The sequence below is a fragment of the Colletotrichum graminicola genome, assembly GCF_000149035.1.
Source record: "Colletotrichum graminicola M1.001 genomic scaffold supercont1.58, whole genome shotgun sequence".
Classification (NCBI taxonomy): domain Eukaryota; kingdom Fungi; phylum Ascomycota; class Sordariomycetes; order Glomerellales; family Glomerellaceae; genus Colletotrichum; species Colletotrichum graminicola.
Genome location: NW_007361062.1, coordinates 7,449 through 30,588, shown reverse-complemented (window position 1 = coordinate 30,588; position 23,140 = coordinate 7,449). Strand labels below are relative to the sequence as shown.

Here is a 23,140-nt window from a genome sequence, read left to right as displayed (position 1 = left end):
GTTGGGAAGGATGGTTCAATTTCAGGCTGTCGTAGGTATCTCAATGTTGTGCTTCTTGGCAATCCTTATACTCTCATGGGTATGTCATTTTGATGACCCTAGAGGACCGTCATAGCTATAGACGTCATTGATCGTCTGCCCCACATTATACTCACGGCGGGAAGACGAACGATGAACTCGTTAGGGGATAAAGCGCTTAGGGGTTAGCCAAGTGAAAATGCCTTTGTGCGACCAGTGTCTGCGACCTACTTATGGAGGTTTCGGTGGAAATCCATACCTCGGCCTTTCCACAACTGTTCTAGACTAACGGCAAAGGTAGAGCCACGACATGGCGACATCGTGGGATAAAGCGAGAAGATAGGCATGCAGTCGAGGTGGTTCAAACAGGGAAACGAAAGCCGCGGAGTCCCTGGGATTCAGATATTAAGTAGCATTTCTACATCATCCAAGTTCCTCCAAACGCAACCTAAAACCCCCGAAGCCCAGCTTGTTGCCATTTCTCCAACCATTTTCCCACCATATGAACGTCGATTCGTCGTCCACCGCCTACTTTGCTCGCCTCGAACACCACGCCCTCACCGTTTCCGGATCCTTTAGCCATTTCCTGGAAGAAACTTAAAAGCTTCAATGCCGGAGTCTTGTGATCCTGCGGGCCGGCGGGACTTGTTTGGGTCTCTAGCAGGGAAACCCATTCGCTCATCTCCACGCGTGCAAATTCGAGCCCCGAGGCCTCACGCAGCAGAGAGAGCAACTCATCCCAGGAAATGGGGGCCGGGTTAACGAGGTTAGTCACAGCATACGGAGACTCATCGGCAGAGGAGAACACCGCCTTCTGAATAGCCTCTGCACAAATGTCGACCGGAAGCCAGTCGACTTTGGTCTGCAGCACTGGCATTGCTGAGAGCACATCCAGCCCGGTCATCATAAGGATCGGCCACATCTCCGTATGGTTCCATACCCCCAGTCTCGAATGACCACACAGCTGGCCAACTCTGAGAATATGGACAGGCATCTTGAGCACAGAAGCATAGTGCTGCGTGACTTGTTCCACGATGAATTTGGACTGCGCATACCCCGTGGAGAGTGCGTTTGCGGGATCAGGGCCAAGAGGCAGTTCCGGAACTATTGTGCCAGACTGGTTGCCCATCGCTGCGGCGACGCTGCTCATGAAAACGAACTTCTTCTTCGCTCCCCTCAGGCAAAAGGACATCAGGTTCATGGTGCCTAAAGTCAGAGTCAGTCTAACCGAATAAACCATCCGAGGAAAGCCGGGCACATACCTCTTAAGCAGTCATTCTCAAATTGCTGGATTGGCTGGTTGAAATCCAGTTTCCAGGCGTTGTGCATTACGAGAGTTACTTCGCTGGCCAGCAGCTCAAAAGTTTGGCCGTCCAATCCCAGGCTTGTGTCTTTCATGTCGTAGTCGACCGCGAAGATCTTCTCGCTCTGGTAGATGTGCTCCGAGTAGCCCCTCGACTTCATCGAGTCCCTCACTCGAGCTTGCGAATCGGCCCCTCGTACGGCGCAGTAGACCTTCTTAACTGCCGGCAGCTGAACGAGAACTTCCAACAAAGCATTGCCCAGAGCGCCGCTGGCACCTGTCAAGTACACGACCTCTCCATTATCTGGGCTGTTGCCGATGCTTTGAGGCGCTAGGGTCGCCCACTGGTCAATTTCGCGGTTCATGTGCTGGATAGTCGACTCGGCCCACGCATGGTGCTGATCTTGGACGGAGGCCTCGCCGCCGGACCCTTCTCTCTTGTAGTTCTGGAGAAACCCGAGTAGTCCTTTCACTGTTGGATATTCGAAGATGAACATCAGAGGAAAGCTCCCGTAAACCTTGACCAGCTTCGACCGCAGTTCGACTGCGCGGAGGGAGTCCAGCCCGAGCCCGTACCAATCCTGGTCCTCGGCTATATCTTCCTGAGAAAGCCCCAGGACACCAGCCACGGCTCGTTGAATGGTTTCTGCCGGCGAAATATCGGCATCGCTGGGTATAACATTGTCAAGACCATCGGTGGTTGACGTGTCACCGAGGAAGCGGTTGTACAAGTCCTCTACCCTGTCTCCATAGGACTCCCACGCAATATTGCGTCGCACATTTCCTTTGGGTGTGACGGGGAGGGTCTCGTCCCTTCCGAGAATGAGAATGATCTCGCGGGGAATCCTGGAGTAAGCCGCAACCTTCTCATTGCACTCCTGTACCACTTCCCACACGGCTTCGTCGAGATGCATATCTGACGTCTCGCGCACCTTGTCCCAACGGTCCCAGCGGATCTCAACAACGAGAGAAGGGCATGGTTTTCCCGTACCAAACACTGCCGTCTTTGAGATAATACTGGTTTTGTTTTCCTCCAAAGACATGGCGAGCGCCGTAGCGTGTGTCTTTTCGCCGTTACTGTGTACGAGGATGTCGTCACGCCGGCCCTGAAGCACGAAATATCCAGTTCCGGGAGGGTCTTGGAGAAAAAGATCTCCCGTACGATATGGGTTCGGCGCTGACTTGTCAAGCCAAAGCTCCGCTGCGAGAGGGAAGCCTTTGTAGACGACGCACTCAAACAAGCCGTCTCCCAAGGGCTCCATTTGCACCAAGGGCGATTCCGGGTAGAGATTTCGGAACCGATACACGTCAGGATTGTCTTTCGTGTGTGGTATCGTTCGAAGGGGCGGCCCTATCTCGGTAGTCCCGTAGGTAGTTTTCACATTTACCCCAAGCGCTTGAAGCTTTTTCAGCATCGCAGGAGACAGGGGAGCCCCGCCTGGCTGCAACACCTTCAACCGCGTGAGAGGTGTGAAGTCTTTGGTGGTCAGGGATATGTATTCATACAAGTCCTCAATAACAGAGGGGGCGCAATGGAGGCAGTCAGCCGGGTAACCAATCTCCTCCAGAGCTTTCCACGCCGAGAGAATGGAACTCGGGGCTGGCGGCCAGTTTGCAGGAGGAAGGGACGTCGGAAGTCCTGTCGGGATGCCCGACAAAACAATTGATAGCCCTGCAATATGGAAACTGTTCGGTTTGCGTTAACAGCTGCTCCAAGACTCCTCGAACAAACACAAGGGGAGAGATCTGGTAAGTCTTACAGCGGAAAGCAGAGATACCAGTTCTCTATAAAATATTCTGGCAGTAATCTGTACATCCTGGCGATTTGACACAAACTCCTGTTGGTATGGATGATCGGCTTTGGCATTCCCGTGGAGCCCGACGAGTGAATTATCATTGATTGCAAGTTCCACTCGTCAGTCGTTTCAAACGCTATCTTATCCTTTGGGGCCTTCTGGCTACTCTCGCGCAGGTCAGCGAGGCTGGCCAGATCGACAATCGAGAGTCTACAGGCCTCTCCCTCGCCAAGAGATGCCCCGTTCGCCTTGTCAACGACGATGGCGACTGCGTTGCACACCTGGAGAAGGTGATCTCTTGTTGCGGGCGAGTTCTTGTTGCTGAGCAGAAGGACCCGGATATGCAGACTGTTCAAGGCGATTTGTGTGACCAAGTAATCAATCGAGGTCCCAGTTCCCAGCAGCGCGACTGTGGGTTGCTGACCGGTCTGATTGGCGTGTTCGATCTCATTCCGGAGTTTCTCTGAATAATATCCTGATGCTTCGCAACAAAGATTCTGGAGCGTAGACCAATTGAACACCTCGAATGAGTTGTCTACGGGGGATATGAATGCCGCCTGCAGTGGCTGTGTCGCCGCATTGTGCCGGACCAAAGCAGCAATGCTCGACAAGCTTGGGTTGGAGAAGCTATGCAGTTTGAGTCAGAGGTGATGACGGGTAAGCATCATGGGGACTTAATACTTCGTGCTGTGAGGTTCGCCGTGCAAGTTCCATAGCCTCGTCAGTTCTTTGTCCGCATTTGGCGAAGGAAACACGGACGGGTCGACCATGGTGCTCGGTAAATCAGACTTCAGATCTGAAGTCGCGATTGGTGCCATGTTTGCGAAGTCAAAAAGTTACGATTCAGTGTAGTTGTGGCGTTACTCGTAACTTTCATCCCAAGATTCGGGCCCCCCGGCGTTGGCGTGCTTGATGATGTCCATTAAAGCCTCAAGTCTTCTTGTCGAGCTCAGTTGAGCGATCACAGTACATGTTGAGCCATCTGCTTAGAGTAACACTGTCCGATTGGATTGATAACTGACCTGATGATAAGAACGGAGCGATCAGACAAGATAAAACGAGTGATATGGCATGGGCCACAATCTGGCTGATAGCGGATGAAAGCCTATCATGGTTATCTCCACATCGTGACCAAACAATACAGGGGAGTGTCCGCACTAGGAGATAGATAGGCCAAGCAATCTGATAAGCACATGGTTGTCGAAGAAATAGGCGAACGTGAGGACAGGCTAGGTAAATGGGATTGTGTAAGTAAAAAGAATGAGACATCTGTTCACAAGTCCCCGCCCGACTTGGGATTAATACCCTTTTGCATTCTGCATCTGATTTGGCAAACCCCAAGGACTCGCAGCCGCCGACCAGCAGCACAATACCGCAAAATGGCACTTCGAAAACGCCTGGAGCTCCGCTCCGAAAACGCCGGACTCGGCACGGAGGGGGGCCGGCTTTCCAACAAAGACATGGATCCCATCCCGATGGGCTCGCCCGAACGCACCTGGGGCTGGCCGAGTTTGCTCGGATTCTGGGTCGCCGAAGCGTTTTCTATCTCCATGTATCAAGGTGCGTAACAACACAATATTAAAGCCGACGTTCGGGACAGTGCCTAACCAACTCCCATTGCTTGGAAACAGTCTCGTCAACGTCTGTGACGAAAGGTCTCAATCCTGGTCTGGCCATCCTCGCCGTATTCATCGGCCATGTCTTGGTATGCATTCCGGCAATACTCGACGGATATGTTGGCTGCATCCTCGGAATCAACTTCCCGGTTTTCACGAGAGCATCGTTCGGCATAAGGGGGTCGTACGCCGCAGTGTTTGTACGCGGAGTCGTTGCTTGCATCTGGTTCGGCACGCAATCTTTCCAGGGCGGACAGTGCTTGCAAGTCATGATCTCTGCCATCTGGCCGCAGTTCAAACATTTCCCGAACCATTTGTCGGCCGACGCCCACGTCACAAGCTCGGAGCTTCTTTGCTTCTTCCTCTTCATCATCGTCCAGTTGCCTCTGCTTTGGTTGCATGTGAGCAGTCTGAGGTACATGTTCATGGTCAAGACGGTCATCATGCCAATCTTTGGCCTGACTCTCTTCATCTGGGCCATCGTCGCTGGTAAGCGTTCAACTCTCTACTCTACCGGACCAACGACCAAGACAAGGCGCTGATGCTTTTACAGGCAAGGGCTTCGGACCCACGTTTTCCAAACCCACCATCATCAAAGACGGAACCCCGGCAGTCGTGGTGTTCTTCCAGTGCGTCACGAGCGCCATTGGTCCCAAAGCCACCCTCGCTCTGAACATGCCGGACTTCACCCGATACGCCAGGGATCCAAAGCAAGTTTTCTGGACCCAAGCCGTGGGGTTATGTATACTCGTGACAATGTGCGGCGTGTTGGGCGCGACGGTCAGCAGCGCCTCGGAGGTGATCTACGGCAAGGTGACATGGAATCCCTTGGAGGTCGCCGTGCTGTGGGATAACCGCGCCGCGCAGTTCTTCGCCGGTCTCTGCTGGGCATTTGCCGTTATCGGTACGAACATCAGCGCGAACAGTGTCTCGTTCAGCAATGACCTTTCGCTCTGGTTTCCGAGGTACATCAACAACAGGCGTGGGGCCTATATATGCGCCGTCTTTGGCGTGTGCGCCGTGCCGTGGTACATCCAGTACAGGTAAGCTTTGGGACCCTCCCTTGGCTGTCGGATTTTCTTTGATGTTGACGGCGACTACAGTGCAAAGTCCTTCTCCTCCTTCCTTGGTGGATATGCCCTCTTCCTGGGTGCCATCGCGGGCATAATCGTCACCGACTTCTGGATTTGCCGCGGTCGTAAAGTGGCGGTCTCGTCGCTCTATAACCCGCGAGGCATTCACTATTACACTTTCGGGGTCAACCCTCGAGCTGTGATTGCTTTCTTTTTCGGCATTATCCCGAACATGCCCGGGCTCGCAGCGGCTTGTGGCGCGAAGGGAATTCCAAAGGGAGCACTTTATCTGTACAGCTTGAGCTGGCTGGTCAGTACGGTGGTTTCTGGGTTTACGTATTGGCTTTGCTGGAAGATGGTGCCTTTTCCTGTTGACGACAGACGAGAGCAGCTGTACGTCGACGGACTGCCGGAGACGGAAGAATCGATCGGGTCAGAGCAGGGCATGGAGACCAAAGACCCAGATGTTAAGCCGGTTTGATGTACCCATTGGCATATGCTCCCTATTTTGAATAATACACTAGTAAGGCTAGAGAAATCCACATACAAGTTGAAAAGGGCTAGTCTGATTGTTTGTCTATCTCTCTGCGGTCATCCGACGACATGACGGTTACAAATTCCGATTCGACGCCGCCTCGGATGCAGAAGGCGTCAATTCGATGAGCTTCCCTAGCCCGGCTACGAACATGGCATCCAGTCGAAGCAGACTCAGATTCAGGAGATCACAGCTCCTCGACTTGATGCGCAGCAAGCCTCGCCAACGAGTCAAGAGCGTCAACGACTCATCAGCATCCGCCGGGGACGGGGACAAGGCGAACAGCAGGACGATGAAGTTACTAGCGATGGCGAAGTTGACTCGTGAATCTGCGCGTTGTTCAGCGAGAGAATCACCTCCCCGTAGGCTAGCTAGGGTTGACTTACACGAATGCCAGAACGCTTCTAGATGATGGGCCTCGAGTCTCACCAAGAAGTCATACATCTCTCGAGCGACGGCCATAGCCCCTGTACGTAAGGCCATACGGGCCTCAATAGGAGCTTCAGTGTTCTTCGGCCGCAGCAGAGCTTTGAAAACCGATATTTTCGCAGTGATGTAGGCAAGCTTTATACTGCCGTTACCGTCCAAGCCATGATGAGGCACGCATGTGGATGGTTGGTCTGCCACATCGGGACGATCCTGCAACCACTGGGCGAGCTCCATTCGCAAGGGCCGGGCAACTTCGAAAGTCGCTTCCAGGGATTTTGAAAGCACCCTTGTGGCTTTGACAGAGCTATGCGAGTCAGCATCGGTTTCATTGAGCCTTCCCGGACGGAAGCCAGTGCCCTTGGAACTCACAACATGTGTCGTTGAATCTTGGAAACAATCTCGGTCAATGAAGCCAATTGCAGGAAGTGATTGAACGCTGGTGCATCGCCATCAACCTCGGGCATAGACTCAAAGTCGTCTGCGCGAAGAGAAGATACATCCCAGTCGCATTCCTGAATGTGGGAGCTGCGGCCAAAATTCAGGCTGAGCCACTGGTCCTGTACGATGACTGCCCAGGCCAGTCGTCGACGAAGCCGCTTCTCCCATGATGGTATCGACCAATCCGTCGGGTCCAGGTTAAGGCCGAGACATTGTGCTAGTGCAACGGTGTCTGCCAGCATGACCCATTTGAACGGGGTGTCCGCAACGTGCTTGTTGGTAGGCCGACGCTGGATCATGAGGAGCATTGTTTGCACCACAGCAAGTGACGGGGTGTGAAACAGGGAGAGGGCTGCCATCCACGCCAGCTTAAAGAGACGATCTGCCGAAGGCAGCGTATCGACGTCCACACATAGCTTGTCATCAAAGACACAAAATGGTAGGGCATGTCCGTAGATGGCTGCCAAGAGGCAAACTGGTAAGGATGATGGCTTGGTGTCAGTCTCTTGAATCACCTGCTCCCTGGAGAGGATCGGAAAGTATGGCTGCACATATCTCCAAAAACTGAGTCGTCGCCTTGTTAGAGATTTCCGAGACAATGGCAACAGGGTAAAAAGGATTCCCGCCTTACAGGTTGATCAGCCTTTTGCCGACCCCTTCGGGTATCATATCCGCAACTTCAGATCGAAGGTCGGACTCGCCGCCCGCAAGACCTTCTGGCTGTGCCTTTCTTGCCAGAGAGTTGTTTTGAAGCATGAACTGGGTAGGCGTGCCATCGTTTAAGCCCACGTTCCTGATGCGAAGTTGCTGAAAGGTGCACTCGTTTTTCTCGTCGAAACGGTACAGATGAAGCAGATATGGATCTGACTCGCCGCTGAGCCCAATTGCCTGAGCATTATAACCAGGGGTTGCGTCCAACGACGACGGCGATGGGGGGACATCTCGCGGGAACGTGTCTGGTAGGTGATTCTCGGCATGTAGTGAGTTCGGACTGGTAGAGTCCGCCACGTCTTTGCCGAAATTTGCTTCATTCCCGGGCGAATTAGTCTCGGTGAATGGGGATCTCATGCCGATATCGGAAGGAGATTGACTCTGGTGATGGGAAACGACGACATGGCTAGAATCGCTCAGACGGCGAGGGTCTGAGATGCGTCTTCTTTTGTTGGGTTCGCCAACGAAGGTGCAGTCTTTGTCCAGCCGTTTGCACAGCTCGCAAGGCGGCTGATGGTGCAACAGGCAGGCGGCGCGCTTGTAGCGGCAGAAATCGCAAGGATGGCTATTACGATGACTAGACTTCCTAGTTCGGTTGCGATTAGGACTCTCCATGATATTATGGCAAAGGAGAAGATGGAGGAAGTCTGTTCTCACGCTTCATGTTCCCCGCGTCCCCAGTATTATTCATGTTGGGTCTACGGAGTATAGTTGCCTCACACTCTGATAAGAGGACGATGTCCGATTGGTCAATTGGGTTGGTCTACAATGCAGACAAACCCCCAGTTTATGAGCGAGTTATATGAGTCGTATCTCCTTGTTCGGCGGTTGTTTCCCCTTTGATGCCAAGTCGAGATGGACACACTACATGGTAGATACACTGGCCGGTCTCGCGGCCAACTTAGATCCAATCTTGATCCCTTGCTTTGCGTCCGTCACCGGAGCTTTTGTACACGCCGCTCTTCGCCGTCCGGCCTCCCATCCTTACAAGTCCCACCAAGTGATGCACCCCGGCCAGCACGCCGTCGACTACCTGCACATCTTCACCGACAGCCGCTTCAACGGCACCCTTGAGCGGTGTCATACCCGCACAGCCGAGCAGCAGCACGTCGGCCCCTTTCTCCTCAACCAGGCGTTTCCCGACGTTGGCCATGATGCCCATCACCTCACCCTGGCTTTTCTCGTGAAGGTCCAACACCCCGAGCTTGCAGGAGATGACACCGGCACAGGAGGTGGAGAACCCATAGTGATGAATGCTGTCTTCGTGCAACACCCGAGACCGCTCGCTCACCGCAACGAGCCCAAACCGCCCACCAAGGGTCCGGGCTGCGAAGAGCGACGCTTCCATGATGCCGATGACAGGCTGACGGGGAAGTTCCTCCCGAAGCATGCGGATGAGGGCGTGGTCCGAGTAGCAGGCCACCAGGACTGCGTCGTGCGTAGATGCGAGAGGGAGAACCGCTCGCGCGGCCGCAGCGGCCGACATGACATTATCGAAGCTGCCTTCAATCGCCGACGGGGAAGGTCTCGGTGCGGTGAAGCCCGTGACAATTACATCTGGGGGTAGCTGACTCTCCACCATGGCGACGCAGGCGTCCGTCATTGCCCGTGTGCTGTTGGGGTTGATCAGGAGGATGCGGATCTTCTTGCTCACGGCCGTAGGGGCCCCCTCAGAACCGTTTGCCGGACCATGTCCGTTGTTGACCGATAGCCTGGGAGGCTCCACAACACCCGTCTGTTCCGTGATGCGTCCATAGTGCTCAACACGTCGGTGTCTTCCAAAGTCGAAGACGCGTTCTTTGCCTGGACGGCATTCATCTAGGTTGATTTCCGCGTAGACAACCTCATCCCCCGTCGTGGACGCCTCGGCGATGAGCTCACCCTCGGGCCCTGTGATGCAGCTGCCGCCAATGAGGTCATACTTCCCATCGTCGAGACCGCACCTAGCTGCACTGATACTGAAGCATGCATTTGTATAGCTGTGGGCTTGCATGACCAGCTTGTGGTGGAACAGGGCCGTCTTGCGCGCCTCATCCGGGTCCATGCTGGCGCTCGATCCCCAGAGGAGAGGCGCGAATCCGGCCGTGTTATAGCCGCAGAGCACGACTTCAACACCTTGCAAGCCGAGAACCCGCCAGCTCTCGGCCCAACGTCTGTCGTTGCATATCATCATGCCAAAGATGGGTTCTCCTCGTTCTTTGGTCGATTCCATGAGGTCAGGCACACGGAATGCATTGAAGCCCAAATCCCCAGGCTTGAAGTACCGCTTCTCCAGTTGGTTGGTGGCCTCTGGGTCTGCGAACGGCTCAAAGTCTCCAGGGAGGTGGATTTTCCTATACTTTGAAAGGATCGAGCCTGTCTTTGCGTGGTAGTAGATGCAAGAATTGAATGTTTCGCCGTTGTCGGCCTTTTCGGCAAAGCCGACTGATACGTCGACTCCGAGTTCCTTGGCCTTGTCAAACAGCGGTTTAGTCTGGGGTTGCGTTGTGATGTCGCCATGTTCGAAGAAAGAGTCGAGCTCTACCGGGTCGTTGATGACATGTCGAGGAAAGAAGGTTGTGAAAGCAGTTTCAGGAAACAGAACAAGCTGTGCTCCTTTGGTGGCGGCGCTTTCGAGAAGTGCCAACATCCGATCCATCGTCTTAGTCCGGGCGTCACTATAATGTGTCGACCCCATCTGGGCTGCCGCCACTCGAAGAACACGAGACGCCATGGCTGTTGATTGTTGACTGCCGACTGTTGATCTTTCCAAACGTTTACTTTCGTCTTTCTGTCTTTCTGTCTTGCAACATCTACTTGGGAACCGAACGCTTTTACTACTGTCATAGTTTGAGGGAAACTTCGGCTTTTTTTGCGCTTGGCGCTGCTAAGAAACCACCCGCGCCTATAGCTGTGGTGTTCTGCCCCTCCCTCCCATCTATCTGCAGGCCCCATGCCGACCGCTGGGGCGATAGGCGGGTGATAGGCATCTCCGCCAATCACATGATGATAACTGAATGATTAGACAAGCTGATGGTGTGTCCCCGGGCCAGCCTGATAACCAGGATACACTATCAGCTTGTATGTATACTCATAACAACTTGGTTATCTTTATCTACGCCAGGCCTATCTTCGAGACGTCTTTATCTGCAATCAGAACGTAGACGCACGGAGAGATTGAGAAGTCATGAATAGTTACTGGTAGCCGCGATTAAATCTTGGATTGAAGGCTTGAGGGAGTGAATACGCTACGGAGATCAGAGAACCCAATCGCAACAGAGCCACGACAACGCCGCTGTCAAACTAATGATCCTCCCCGGTTAGCGATATTATTCCGAGATGGAGGTTGACCTGATCATCGTGAACGCGACGGTTGTGAGTCTCTACTGCGACCCGGAAGACCATACACTTGCCTGACGCCTGATGCATCACTATTAGGTAACCGCATCTGACGTTCACCCTCGTCAAGATATACTTGTCCGAGATGGAAAGATACTCGCGGTTGGCCAGAACTTGGCTTCTCTCTTTTCGGCCGAGAAGGTCATTGATGCTCAAGATGGATTCGTCATGCCCGGCGGCGTAGACTCACACGTTCATCTCGACCAGGTAAGACGGACTCACTTGGGCGCATAATACACCCTGCATCATTGATCTCTAACACACAAGTAGGACAACTCCCCGACGGGAGATAACTTTGAGACCGGCACAAGGTCCGCCATCGCCGGCGGAACAACTACCATCCTTGCTTTCGCGACTCAGGAACGCTACCATCAGTCTCTCCACCCCGTTGTCGAGGACTACCACTCGCGCTCAAGGGGCAAATCCTACTGCGATTACGGCTTTCACCTCATTCTCACTAACCCCACGCCGACCATCCTGCGCGAAGAGCTTCCGTTCTTCGTGAGCGAGGGAATCACTTCCGTAAAGCTGTACATGACATACGAACCGTTGCAGCTGAAAGATGGGGAAATCCTAGATGTCATGATGGCGACACGGAACTTGGGAATGACCACCATGGTCCATGCCGAGAACAGTGACATGATCTCCTGGATTACGGCACGCCTTGCAGAGCAGCAGCTCACTGCCCCGTACTATCATGCCATCAGTCGTCCCAACATCGCCGAGGACGAGGCAACGTACCGCATCATCGCCCTGGCCGAGCTTTCAGACATCCCCATACTCATCGTCCATATGTCATCCAAGACGGCCGCATCCCATGTTCGAAACGCCCAAACGAGGCTTCTTCCGATTCACGCAGAAACCTGTCCACACTATCTCTATCTCACAGCCGACGCGTTGCGCCCTTCTCATCCGACAGACAGCTTCTCCGGCGCAAAACACATCTGCAGCCCGCCGCTCAGAGAGGACCGCATGGACCTGGAAGCCATGTGGACAGGTATCGTCAACGGGACGTTCACGACGTTCAGTTCGGACCATGCGCCCAGCAAATACGACCATCCCTGTGGGAAGAAGGCGGGAATCGACGAGGCCGGATCGATGCGATACGACAAGGTTCCAAACGGTTTGCCAGGAGTGGAGACCCGGATGCCGGTTCTTTTCGAAGGCGGTGTGCTGTCTGGCAGAGTGACGCCTCAGAAATTCGTTGAAGTAACGGCGACCAATCCGGCCAAGCTCTACGGCCTCGGAGACACCAAAGGAGCCATCGCCGCCGGCTATGATGCCGACTTGGTAATATGGTATCCGACGGCTCAGCAAGCTGCTGCTCACGAGGGGACCACGGCCAAGATCGACCCCTTCGTATTAGAGAATTCCATGTTGCACCATGACATTGATTACTCGCCCTTTGAAGGAATGAAGTTCAACAACTGGCCGAGGTATACCATCTTGAGGGGCAAAGTGGTTTGGGATAGAGACAACGGGGGTATTGTTGGCGAAATGGGATTCGGGCAGTTCTTGCGACGTGGGAAGAGCACATTGAGCAAGCCGAGAAACCGTTGGGTCAATGAGTTTCAACCACTGCCAGAGGTCAAGAAGCCAACCTTGGCATACCCTTAGTTGATAATTATACCAAGTTTTCTCCTTTCAGTTTTCCTTTTCTTCAAAATCCAGTAGTTTCATTGAAATGTTTACAACGGCGTTTCCCCTGGGCGTACCAAGTGACAGCAAAGACTAAGATATCGCAAACGTTGCAACATGGAAACCCCCTTTGTGTGGGTGAGTGACATCAATTTGTCCAAGCAAACCGGCCTTTCATATCTATCAAGCGCCTTGAACCGCGGCTGTGGTCCAGAGGACGGCGTGCTTGCTATCATTGTAACAATTCGCCTCTCCTTTCACCCATCTTTCACCCTCAACAAGGCAACCCGTAATAAATCCTTTCTTCTCCTTCATGTATATTAATAGAAAACAACCGTTACACCCACTATTCATCTGCCCTTTGACCTGGCGGGCCTCTAGTATTTCTTCATTAGTTCCCTCATCTCTTTTCTTCTTGTCACTGCAGTTCTCTTCGTCCGTTTGAAAAAAATCCGTCTCTACTCTGTACGTGTCACATGGCAGGGAAGGAAGCTTTGATGTTTCTTTACTGGATAGGGTGCGGTGTATCATTCAGTTATGTACCCAATCTCAACATGTTGCCCACATCCTGTCCGATATCCCAAGGCAAAGCAAATGCCCAATTACCAAGCATGATGGCAATTGGCCTTCGATGGAAGGCGGCGTAGATGCGGGATGTCGCAATCGCTCGTGTGTGGGGTCAGACCATCCCTCAGGACGACGACATTTGATTAAGAAGGCTCTTGTTGCACTTCCGGCTTCAGTACGGAGTAATAGGCACCCTATATCCGAACCTCCCCCGCATCCGAACCACCCGAAAATGCCTCATTTCCCCTCCTTCATTAACAACACTACCTTTTTCCAAACCATCACAACAATTACTATTTATCACTAAATAACGCTGTTTTTTTTTTAGAATACCTTCTTTAACCTATTATAAAGTAATATTCTAAAGATAAGCTCTAACAGGCGCTCCTAGGTGTGTAGTCTAGGTAGTATAGCCTCTAGGCTGTTGCTTGTAGATAGGGTATACTATATATAACACTTTAGTATTAATACTTTTATAAGTAAAGTAGGAATACTGCCTTTAAAGATAAGTAATAGTAGTTATCTTAGACCTAGGAGTGTGATTTAGTTACCTATATTACTCTCTAATAGTCTTTTAGTAAATATATTAACTATTAACAAGTAAAAAGCCTAGTAAAGTGTATAATAAGTAATAGGCATCCTCTTATAAGGAGGTAATAAATAGCCTAATAACACAGCCTTCCTGGCAGCTGTTGCGGATCTGACAGGATAGAGCTAGGCTGCGATAGTGACGTGAAGTGAGGCAGTGTAAAGGCAAAGCGTAACAGCAGAGCAGTGAAGCAAGACGAACAATAACAAGGAGCTAAACAAGGGACATAGGACAAGAGAGGTACCGGTACTAGACAGTAGGTGTATTTATAGTTAACTATCTAGGAGCTAGAAGGGCTACGGCGGTAGCGGTTACCAGGCAGACACATCTGCAGGGCGACATCTGTGCGCATGTGTACCTCAGGGGCTTTCGCCCTAGCTGCCACCTATTTATCCTCAAGTCAGTATTAAACCTAATGTGGCAGTATAAGAGGCATACCTAGGGAGGCTAGCATAGATATAGCTATATCTATACGTATATATAAGTATATTACCTATCTATTATATTACCTATTATTTTTATTCTTTTTTATATTACTACTTTTTATTTTTTTATTAACAGTAAGGTCTATAATTCTTTTTTTAGCTAGATTACTAACTATAGTTTTAAAAATATTAATTAACTACTATAGCTAACTTATTTACCTTACTACTAGGCGTTAACTATATAACTACTTAGTAAGGTAATAGCCTCTTCTACTTATATTATATACTATATAAGGTAATTAGGTTACTTATTATAATAGGCCTCCTCTTATTAATAGTACTAATTTAATAATACCTTTATATAACTATATATAGTAAGCCTAGAGGGTATAGGAATACCCTTATAGTGAGCTATATATAGTATATAGTATAACTTATAAGCCTTATATATTTTATACCTAGCCTTACCTTAGCCTTATATTTATTACTACTAGTAGGCGCTTATAATATTATCCTTAGTTATAGCCTCTTAGAGAATATATTAATAAGGTAATACCTACTACTTATAGAAGCTATAGTTATATATAGGTCTATTATTACCTATCTATATATTATAGCGTTAATCTAAACTATTAGTAGCTACTACTTTTACCTTACAAAGCTTACTAGTAATTAACTTTATATAAGTATAAGTAAGTAAAAAGGATAAAGTAAGACCTATTACTTATAAAGAACTTTACTATAAAAGTTTATAAGGTATAGCTTAGTAGTAGTAAAGTATTTACTATTAATATAGCTAATATACTTAATAACCTCTTATAAGCTAAATTACTAAAGTATATAATAATAGCTATACTTAATAAGGTTATAAAAGGCTTTAAGTAAGTTACTTATTATAGCCTAAAGTAGTAACGTATATATATAGTAAGCAGATAATTATAGTAAGCAGACTATATCTTTTTACTCTTTAATTATTTCTATAAGTTAATTTAACTAGATTATATAAAATTAATTAAAAATATATATTGCTTTATTCTTTACTACTATCCTAAACTATCTTATAGGTTTATACGTTATATCTAGTCTTACTGTAATTACTATATTATTACACACGTAGCTTACTACCCTCTATATAAGCCTCCTTTTAAGACGTTTTCTTACCTCTAGCCTTAACACCCTCTTTTTCTTTATATAGTGCCTCTACTTTAGTTATATTAAGTGACCCTTTAAGACGTAGTTAGGTCTTTTTAGCCCTCTACTACTTACTTAGTATATTTATCCCTATATAAAGTCTAAAGTTCTTAGCTTTAATAAGAGTAAGCCTATATACTAACTTACTAATACCTTTAGCTTAAAAGTTAATTACTTTATATATTAGTATTAGTAAGCTTTCTTAATATCTTTAAATCTTTTTTTTAAGTAAACTAGCACTTTATATACCCTCTAGTGCTATAGTTAGTGTCTTTAGGTCTTATAAGCCTAAGCTAGTTAGATATAAGCTAGGAGGTATTAGTATGTTTAGCTTAAAATCTAAGTAAGAAATAACTACTTTAGGGTTAAAAGATATAAGGCTAGCCTATCTAAAGCTAGCTTATATATTTTTTTTTATTAAAGTAAAGAATACTACTTTAAAGGTAAGAAAAAAGCTATTTTTTATAATATATAAAATCTATATCTATATTATTTTTTTTATTTCCTTACTATATAAAAGCTTTAATAAGCTAAAATAACTTATATTAAGAGGCTAAAGCTTATATAATAAATAAATAGGTATATATAAAGTAATAATACTTTTTTTCTTATAGTAGTTATTAAATTTAGTTAATTTATAGCTATTATAGCTATTTAGAATTAAAAGGTAATAAGTACTTTTTATATAATACTTTATATACTAATTAAAGTGCTTTAGCTAATTTAGGCTAATCTTATTTATAGTCTATTTATTTTTACTTAGGTAAATATATTATAAAGCTAGGAATTAGCTATTTTAGTACTAAAAGAAAAAGTAATATTTACTTTTTATAATAATATATAGAGGTATTACCTAGCTATCTATATATACACCCTAAATAATAAAAGCCTATTCTTAATTACTAGGCTACTTTATATAAGACTTTTCTTTATAATTAGAGGTTATAATAACTTTTATATATAATAGTATTCTTATTAAAAAGCTAGTCTTATTAAAATTATAAATATTATAATCTTATATCTTATACTTTATAATTATATTTTATATAAGTATAAACTAGCCTTATATAATTATAAAATCCTTAGCTAAGGCTCTCTAATAGTTAATTTAATATTAAAATTATATTTTTAATTAGGGTTATTATTATATAAAGTTCTTTACTTATTAAGGTCTAATATATATTACGTTATATACGTTTAGAAGTTAGTTAGCTATATCTTATATATTCTCTTATTATAAAAAAAACCTTTAATTAATTAGGTTAATAACCTTTTTAAGAATTACCTCCTTCTTAACTTCTATTATCTTCTTTAAGTTTAGATACGTTTTGTCTTATATAACGCGTCCTATACGTTAGTAATATAGTGTTATATAAGGGACGTTAAAGACAGTAGCTACTCTTTATATAGACATTTTTAGGTCTTTCTAGATAGCTTAAAGGGTAAGGATAATACGGCTTTTAATTAAGGAGGATTATATGTTTATGCGTAGAGAAATATTAATATAAAGGTTAAAGAGGTAAAAAAAAGGAAAAGTAGTCTGCTTACTATATATATACGTTAGTAGTAAATAGTTATAGGTATAATTAGCCTAAAGGTTAAGTGTTACTAGCTAGTTCTTTTTAATATAAGTATATAACTTAAGTGTTAGACTTTTTATTATAGTGGTAATAGATTTATAATAGCCTAGCTTTTTATAGTAGTATTTTAATATAAAGATTATATAGTATAAGCTATATAAGTGTTTTATAAGATAATAGTAAAAGGTCTATTTATAGTAGATATAGTAAAAAAGTATAATACTTTTATCTTATTATTCTTAAGGCTATAAAAAGTATTATATATAGTATATTATTTAATAGCTAAATTATTAGTAAGAAAGTAATATAACTACTACTTAGCTTAGCTTTTTAATATATATAAACAAGTAGTAATAATATTAGTATTACCTTTTTTAGTAAGAAAGTAGCTAACTAGTATCTAGCTACTTATAGTATCTTTAACTATAATAGTATAAAGTAGCTAGCTAAGCTAGTTAGTCTAGTAAGTAGTATCTATTATAGTAAAAAGGCTATATTACTATAGTAATATAAGGCTAGCCTTAGATACCTATATAAGCCTATTACTTACTTTATTAGTATATTAGACTATATAATACTAAAATTAGAGGTTATTTATATAGTAATAAGCCTCTACCTTAGTAACTTATAGGTACTATAAATAGTTATAGCTAATAAAGTAAGGATTAAAATAAGTAGTAAGCTAGTAGTAGCCTATATTATATATAGCCTAGTAAGAAAGCTAATAGCTACCTATAGTTACTAGCGCCTACTTAACAGCCTTATAACAGCTAAAGTAGCCTTATAGTATATAGTAGACTTTAGTAGCTAAATAACCTAAAGTAACTTACTTAGTAGTAAGGTCTTTAATACCTTATAGTAAGTAGATTTAATTAAGACATTTAAGTAAGTAGTTATAAAGGCCTAAGCTAACTTATAAAATAGCGTAAAATTCTAAGTATAACTGTTGCCTTAGAACAGGGCCTGTTCCCTTATAGGATAACTTTAGTGTATTTAAAGTATCCTTAGGATTCTTTAAATTAAATACTAAAGATAAGGGTTCTTTTTAAAGATTCTGCCTTATAATTAATAAGGCTTGTGTTTTTTATTCTCTAGAGATATTCTTATATCTTATCTCTTCTTTAAAATAGGTACTAAGCTTTAATAGCTTAAAAAAGAGATAAATAGAAGTAATCTAGGAATTCTAATTCTTTATACCCTAGAGACGTTGTTCTAGAGGCAATAAACAGCCTGTAGTAGCCTTAATAATATCTGCTATTCTTTTTAGTATTTTTAACTAGAATTAAAATAGGTATTCTTATAACCTATAGAGGTCTTACTCTTTTGCCTCTTTATAAATATATATATCTTTATAAGATATATAAGGCGGCTAGAGGATTTTATAGCTGCTATTAATACTTATATAACCTCTTAGTAGATATTTAATACCTTTTTTAGTTATAAGAGATACTAAGGGCTTACTTTTTCTGCCTTAATATTCTTATAAAAAAGATAGTATAAGGGGTCTACTTTATAAATAGATAAATAAATAGACTACTAAAGAGTATATATAACTCTTATAGTAATATAGAAACCCTAGGTATATTACCTAGGATTATAACCTATTAGTATAACAAGTAAGCTAGTCTCTTAGATAGAGAATTCTAGCTAAAGATAATATAAGAGAGTATATCTCTTATATAAAGATATATCCTATAGAAGCAAGAATATAGGATAAAAAGGAAATAGAAATACTTATACCTAGGGTAGGTAAATAGAAGATATAAGGATATGTAGTTAAAGAGAGTATAGTAGTTAGATTGTTAACTATTTACTTACTTAGAGAGAGAAGGAAAGAAGACTAGAAAACAGGAAGAATTCTAGCTTTTATATAGCTATACTTAGCTTACTAGAATATTCTATACTTACGTAAGCTGCTTATAAATTAACCCTTAGCTACGTAACTTAATAACCTTAAGTAAATAACCCTAACTTAAAGTAATAACCTTATAGAAAAGATAGAAGTAGAAGGTAGGATCTTAGACATTTTAGTATCTTCTCTAATCTTCTGTTGATTATTTAATTAGGCATAGTTACGTAATTAATATATATATTAATCTGCTAGGTTAGTAGATTATATATATATATATATTAATAACCTCTATAATAGAGGAAATATAAGATAAAGAAGTATAAGAATATTAGAGATATTCTTACGTCTAATAATAACAACTATTATAGTAAAGTTATTTATCTAGTACTTAATAACTTTAGTATATGTAAGGTAACTAATACCTACTTATATAGTGTAGTTATATATTATTATAGCTTTACTACCTTAAGGCTTATTAGCTTTAGTTAACTAAAGTAAGTAGTAATAGTAAGTAGTAGTAGTACTACTAAAGGTATAGCTTTAAGCTTTAGTTAAATTGATGAAATTACTAATAAAAGCTTATATTTATTTTAATTTAGTAGCGCCTACCTTTTAGGCTTAGTAAGGTTAATATATTACCTATAGTAAGTAGTAAGCTTATTAAATATAATAATAAGGCTAGCCTAGGTCTTAAGAATATATAAGGTAAGTCCTAATAAAGTAAATAGCTAGATAGGTAAGTAAGCTAGTAAAAAGAATATCTTTACTATTAAGCTTTTTCTAAAAATTCTTTAGATTAAAGTTAACTATATCATTTTTATAGTTAGGTAGTAATAGTAGTTAGAAAGTTAAAGATTTATTATATAGTGTATTAATTATATTAGCCTTACTAGTAGTTATTTAAGGGAGACTTATAACTATAGTAAAAAAAAAATAATAAGGTAAAAGGTTAATTAGTAATAAATACTATAGTTATAATAAGTTATTAGTAATAGGTTATTAGTAATAGGTTATTAGTAATAGGTTATTAGTAATAGGTTATTAGTAATAGGTTATTAGTAATAGGTTATTAGTAATAGGTTACGTGTAGATAGGTAGGTAGGTAGTTAGATTAACCTTAAAAAATAAGAAGAATATAGTAGACCCACATTTACTTAATTAACTAATCAGAATATCTAAATATATCTATTATTTAATTATATTAATTATTAATTAAAGTGCAGTACTTCGGGGACTGTGGGCCGCCCCGCAGATGTGTCTGCCTGGTAACCGCTACCCACCTTGCGCCTTGGCGCACGCGGCCATTTCGCCCACTTTGACAGTAACTCCCCCACCCTATATCTGAGCCACCCCCGCATCCGAGCCACCATCACTACCACTATCACCACCACTATCACCACTTATTTCACTATCTCTGCCGCCCACCCATATACAACTTTCGGCCTCGCTAGGTAATTTAGATGCCCTAGATTTATCTAGACTATCTATATTACTAGGATCCAGACTTTAGGCCTAGATTATATCCTCTATAGTAGTAAAGGTGCTATTAGGAGATAAGTAGACCTTTTTCTCTTTATATAACTATATATTATCTAACTAGGCCTATAATAAGCTAACCTACCTTCTTAGAAAGGCTTCTTTAGATACCTACTTATTATATCCCTTTTATATAAATAAGTAATAAATAGTATAGGTATCTAGGTTAACTAATGTAATTAATACTATAGATTAGTAAATTAATAAGTTGTTAACTATAAGATAATAGACTTAGCTTTATTTTACTACTAGCTGCTAGGCTAACTTATCTGTTAGCTAGCCTAGATAATCTAATAGGCCTTAGTTACTATTAAGTTAGATAGAGGGCGTCTTATATATATAGGCTATAATCTAAATAACCTCTAGCTACTATTAATACTAATAGATATAATAAATACCTTATAGGCCTTAAAATAACACTTTAAGAATACCTTTTTACTAGTAATAGTTAAATTTATAACCTAGTTATCTAGATATCTAACCTCCTTATAATAGGCCTGCTTTAATAGGCTAAAGACAGCTATATCTAGAGGCTAGAGGACAGCAGAGGCATATAGCAGTAGAAATAGTAAATATATATTATACTACTAGTATTAATATATAAAGCTAATAGTTATATAGCTATAATATCTATTAAGAACTAGTAGTTTAGCCTCTTTTAGCTAGGTAGGCTTAGTGCGTAAGATAAAGACCTTCTCTAGCTATTTAAGGGTAGTATTATTAGTTATCTAGCTATTATTAGTTACTATAAATTACTATAGCTTATATATATTAAAGTTAGATAAAAACTACTAGGCCTAAAGTAATTTACCTTTATATATAACTAAGGGGGGTAAGGAGCTACTAGTAGTAAATATACACTTAATAATAGATACCTATACTTAGGATCCTAGCTGCCTTTTCTAGATATATTATAATACCTTAGAGCCTAGCACTAGCCTATTACCCCTTTTACTTTTTATAATACTAGTCTTATCTATATTCTATTAGTTAGGTAAATAAATTTCTTAGATAGTAAAGATATTAATTAAATAATAAAAGAAATCCTTAATAACCTTAGGGGAATAGACTACTTATTACTAAGTATTAATTACTCTAGATTAAAAGGTTCTAATAAATAGACTTTACTATATAAATCGGGCTATTTATTTCCTCCCTATAGGAGGATGCCTATTGCCTATTATACGCTCTGCTAGGCCTTTTACTTGTTAATGGTTGACGTATCTGCTAAGGGACTATTAAAAGGTAATATAGTTAGCTAGATTATCCTCCTAGGCCTAAGATAAGTGCTATTTATCTTTAAAGGCAGTATTCTTACTTTACTTACTATAGTATGAATATTAAAGTGTTTAATATAGTATACCTTATACTTAAGTAACAGCTTGTATACATTTTCTAGACTACACCTCTAGAAGGGCCCGTTAGAGCTTATCTTTAGAATATTACTTTATAATAGGTTACAGAAAGTATCTTGAAAAAATGGCGTTGTTTGGTTATAAATGGTAATTGTTGTGATAGTTTGAAAAAAGTAGTGGTGTTAATAAAGAAGGGGAAATACGGCATTTTCGGGTGGCTCGGATGCGGGGGTGGCTCGGATATAGGGTGGGGGAGTTAACATCCACTTATCCCGGCCTCGCCGAGTCTTTCTGCATCATAGACGTCCTCATCCCCGACCAGAAGATTGTCGCAGAATCGGACGCCTTTGTCTCGGTGACGGCGTACCCGAGGGCCCAAGTCAGGAAGTGCCTAGAGAAACGCATTAAGGGTGTGGTCGGCCGCTGCTCATAAGTAGTGATTAGTGGCCAGGGGTCATTTCCGGCCTGCACAAATGCTTCCGAGGGGTACCCGGGCCCGGATGCTGGCGGCAACTAGAAAGTCAGATTTATGCAATGTATCTTTCTGAATTAATCGCAACCCACCACCCAAAGAGGGAAAGCGTTATTCAAAATAGGCTTTTCTGCCGCTGGCTCTGGCATTGTCAGAATAATGGCTAGAGTGATTAGTGGCCAGCCCGGATGTGCAAAGGAGGGCAATACTTACAACAACAACAACAATATTAACAGTAGCAGCCTCTGCTGCTGTTATTATTAATAATAAAACCCTTATTACTAATAACAAGATAGATATCTATTGTAGTATTAACTACATAAGGCAAATTGTTTACTAGTGCTAGTAGTAATAATAGTAATAGTGTTAAGGATAATTCTTCCTGTTATGTGTTACTATTTATAACACTACTACTATCGCCAGCCTCTTCTAGTAACAAAGTAATAGTAAGCATTAATAATTAATCATTTCAGCTGTAAATCTAATGATAGAAAATGTAGATATTAGCTTTTCCCCCTATAACTACCCCTTAGCCTAAACTTTTATAATAATATAACATCACAAACCTTTGACTATTCAAGCAAGCGGTGAGGCGGCCACAGACTATACCTACTTTGGCGGTACAACGAGCATAATAA

The 23,140-nt window shown here is 43.3% G+C and overlaps 6 protein-coding genes across 6 annotated transcripts; 2 read left to right on the top strand and 4 right to left on the bottom strand.

Annotated features, from left to right (window-relative positions):
• Window positions 1–466: 466 nt before the first annotated feature.
• GLRG_10238 (male sterility protein) lies at window positions 467–3,935 on the bottom strand (the record flags this gene model as incomplete). Its single annotated transcript, XM_008100923.1, has 4 exons — window positions 467–1,224; window positions 1,281–3,007; window positions 3,082–3,744; window positions 3,799–3,935. The coding sequence occupies 4 exons, from the start codon at window positions 3,933–3,935 to the stop codon at window positions 467–469; spliced, it is 3,285 nt and encodes a 1,094-aa protein (XP_008099114.1).
• Window positions 3,936–4,496: 561 nt separating this feature from the next.
• GLRG_10237 (NCS1 nucleoside transporter) lies at window positions 4,497–6,287 on the top strand (the record flags this gene model as incomplete). The annotated part of the gene is made up of 4 exons (XM_008100922.1): window positions 4,497–4,677; window positions 4,749–5,222; window positions 5,287–5,776; window positions 5,837–6,287. 4 exons carry the CDS (start codon window positions 4,497–4,499, stop codon window positions 6,285–6,287), a joined length of 1,596 nt encoding a protein of 531 aa, XP_008099113.1.
• A 129-nt stretch (window positions 6,288–6,416) lies between these two features.
• Window positions 6,417–8,534, bottom strand: GLRG_10236 (fungal specific transcription factor domain-containing protein; the record flags this gene model as incomplete). Its single annotated transcript, XM_008100921.1, has 4 exons — window positions 6,417–6,670; window positions 6,728–7,074; window positions 7,140–7,772; window positions 7,840–8,534. The coding sequence occupies 4 exons, from the start codon at window positions 8,532–8,534 to the stop codon at window positions 6,417–6,419; spliced, it is 1,929 nt and encodes a 642-aa protein (XP_008099112.1).
• Window positions 8,535–8,820: 286 nt separating this feature from the next.
• Window positions 8,821–10,632, bottom strand: GLRG_10235 (carbon-nitrogen hydrolase; the record flags this gene model as incomplete). Its single annotated transcript, XM_008100920.1, has 1 exon — window positions 8,821–10,632. One exon carries the CDS (start codon window positions 10,630–10,632, stop codon window positions 8,821–8,823), a length of 1,812 nt encoding a protein of 603 aa, XP_008099111.1.
• A 605-nt stretch (window positions 10,633–11,237) lies between these two features.
• Window positions 11,238–12,914, top strand: GLRG_10234 (dihydropyrimidinase; the record flags this gene model as incomplete). The annotated part of the gene is made up of 3 exons (XM_008100919.1): window positions 11,238–11,273; window positions 11,337–11,504; window positions 11,568–12,914. 3 exons carry the CDS (start codon window positions 11,238–11,240, stop codon window positions 12,912–12,914), a joined length of 1,551 nt encoding a protein of 516 aa, XP_008099110.1.
• Window positions 12,915–22,297: 9,383 nt separating this feature from the next.
• On the bottom strand, window positions 22,298–22,651 carry GLRG_10233 (uncharacterized protein; the record flags this gene model as incomplete). The annotated part of the gene is made up of 2 exons (XM_008100918.1): window positions 22,298–22,543; window positions 22,595–22,651. The coding sequence occupies 2 exons, from the start codon at window positions 22,649–22,651 to the stop codon at window positions 22,298–22,300; spliced, it is 303 nt and encodes a 100-aa protein (XP_008099109.1).
• Window positions 22,652–23,140: the final 489 nt, after the last annotated feature.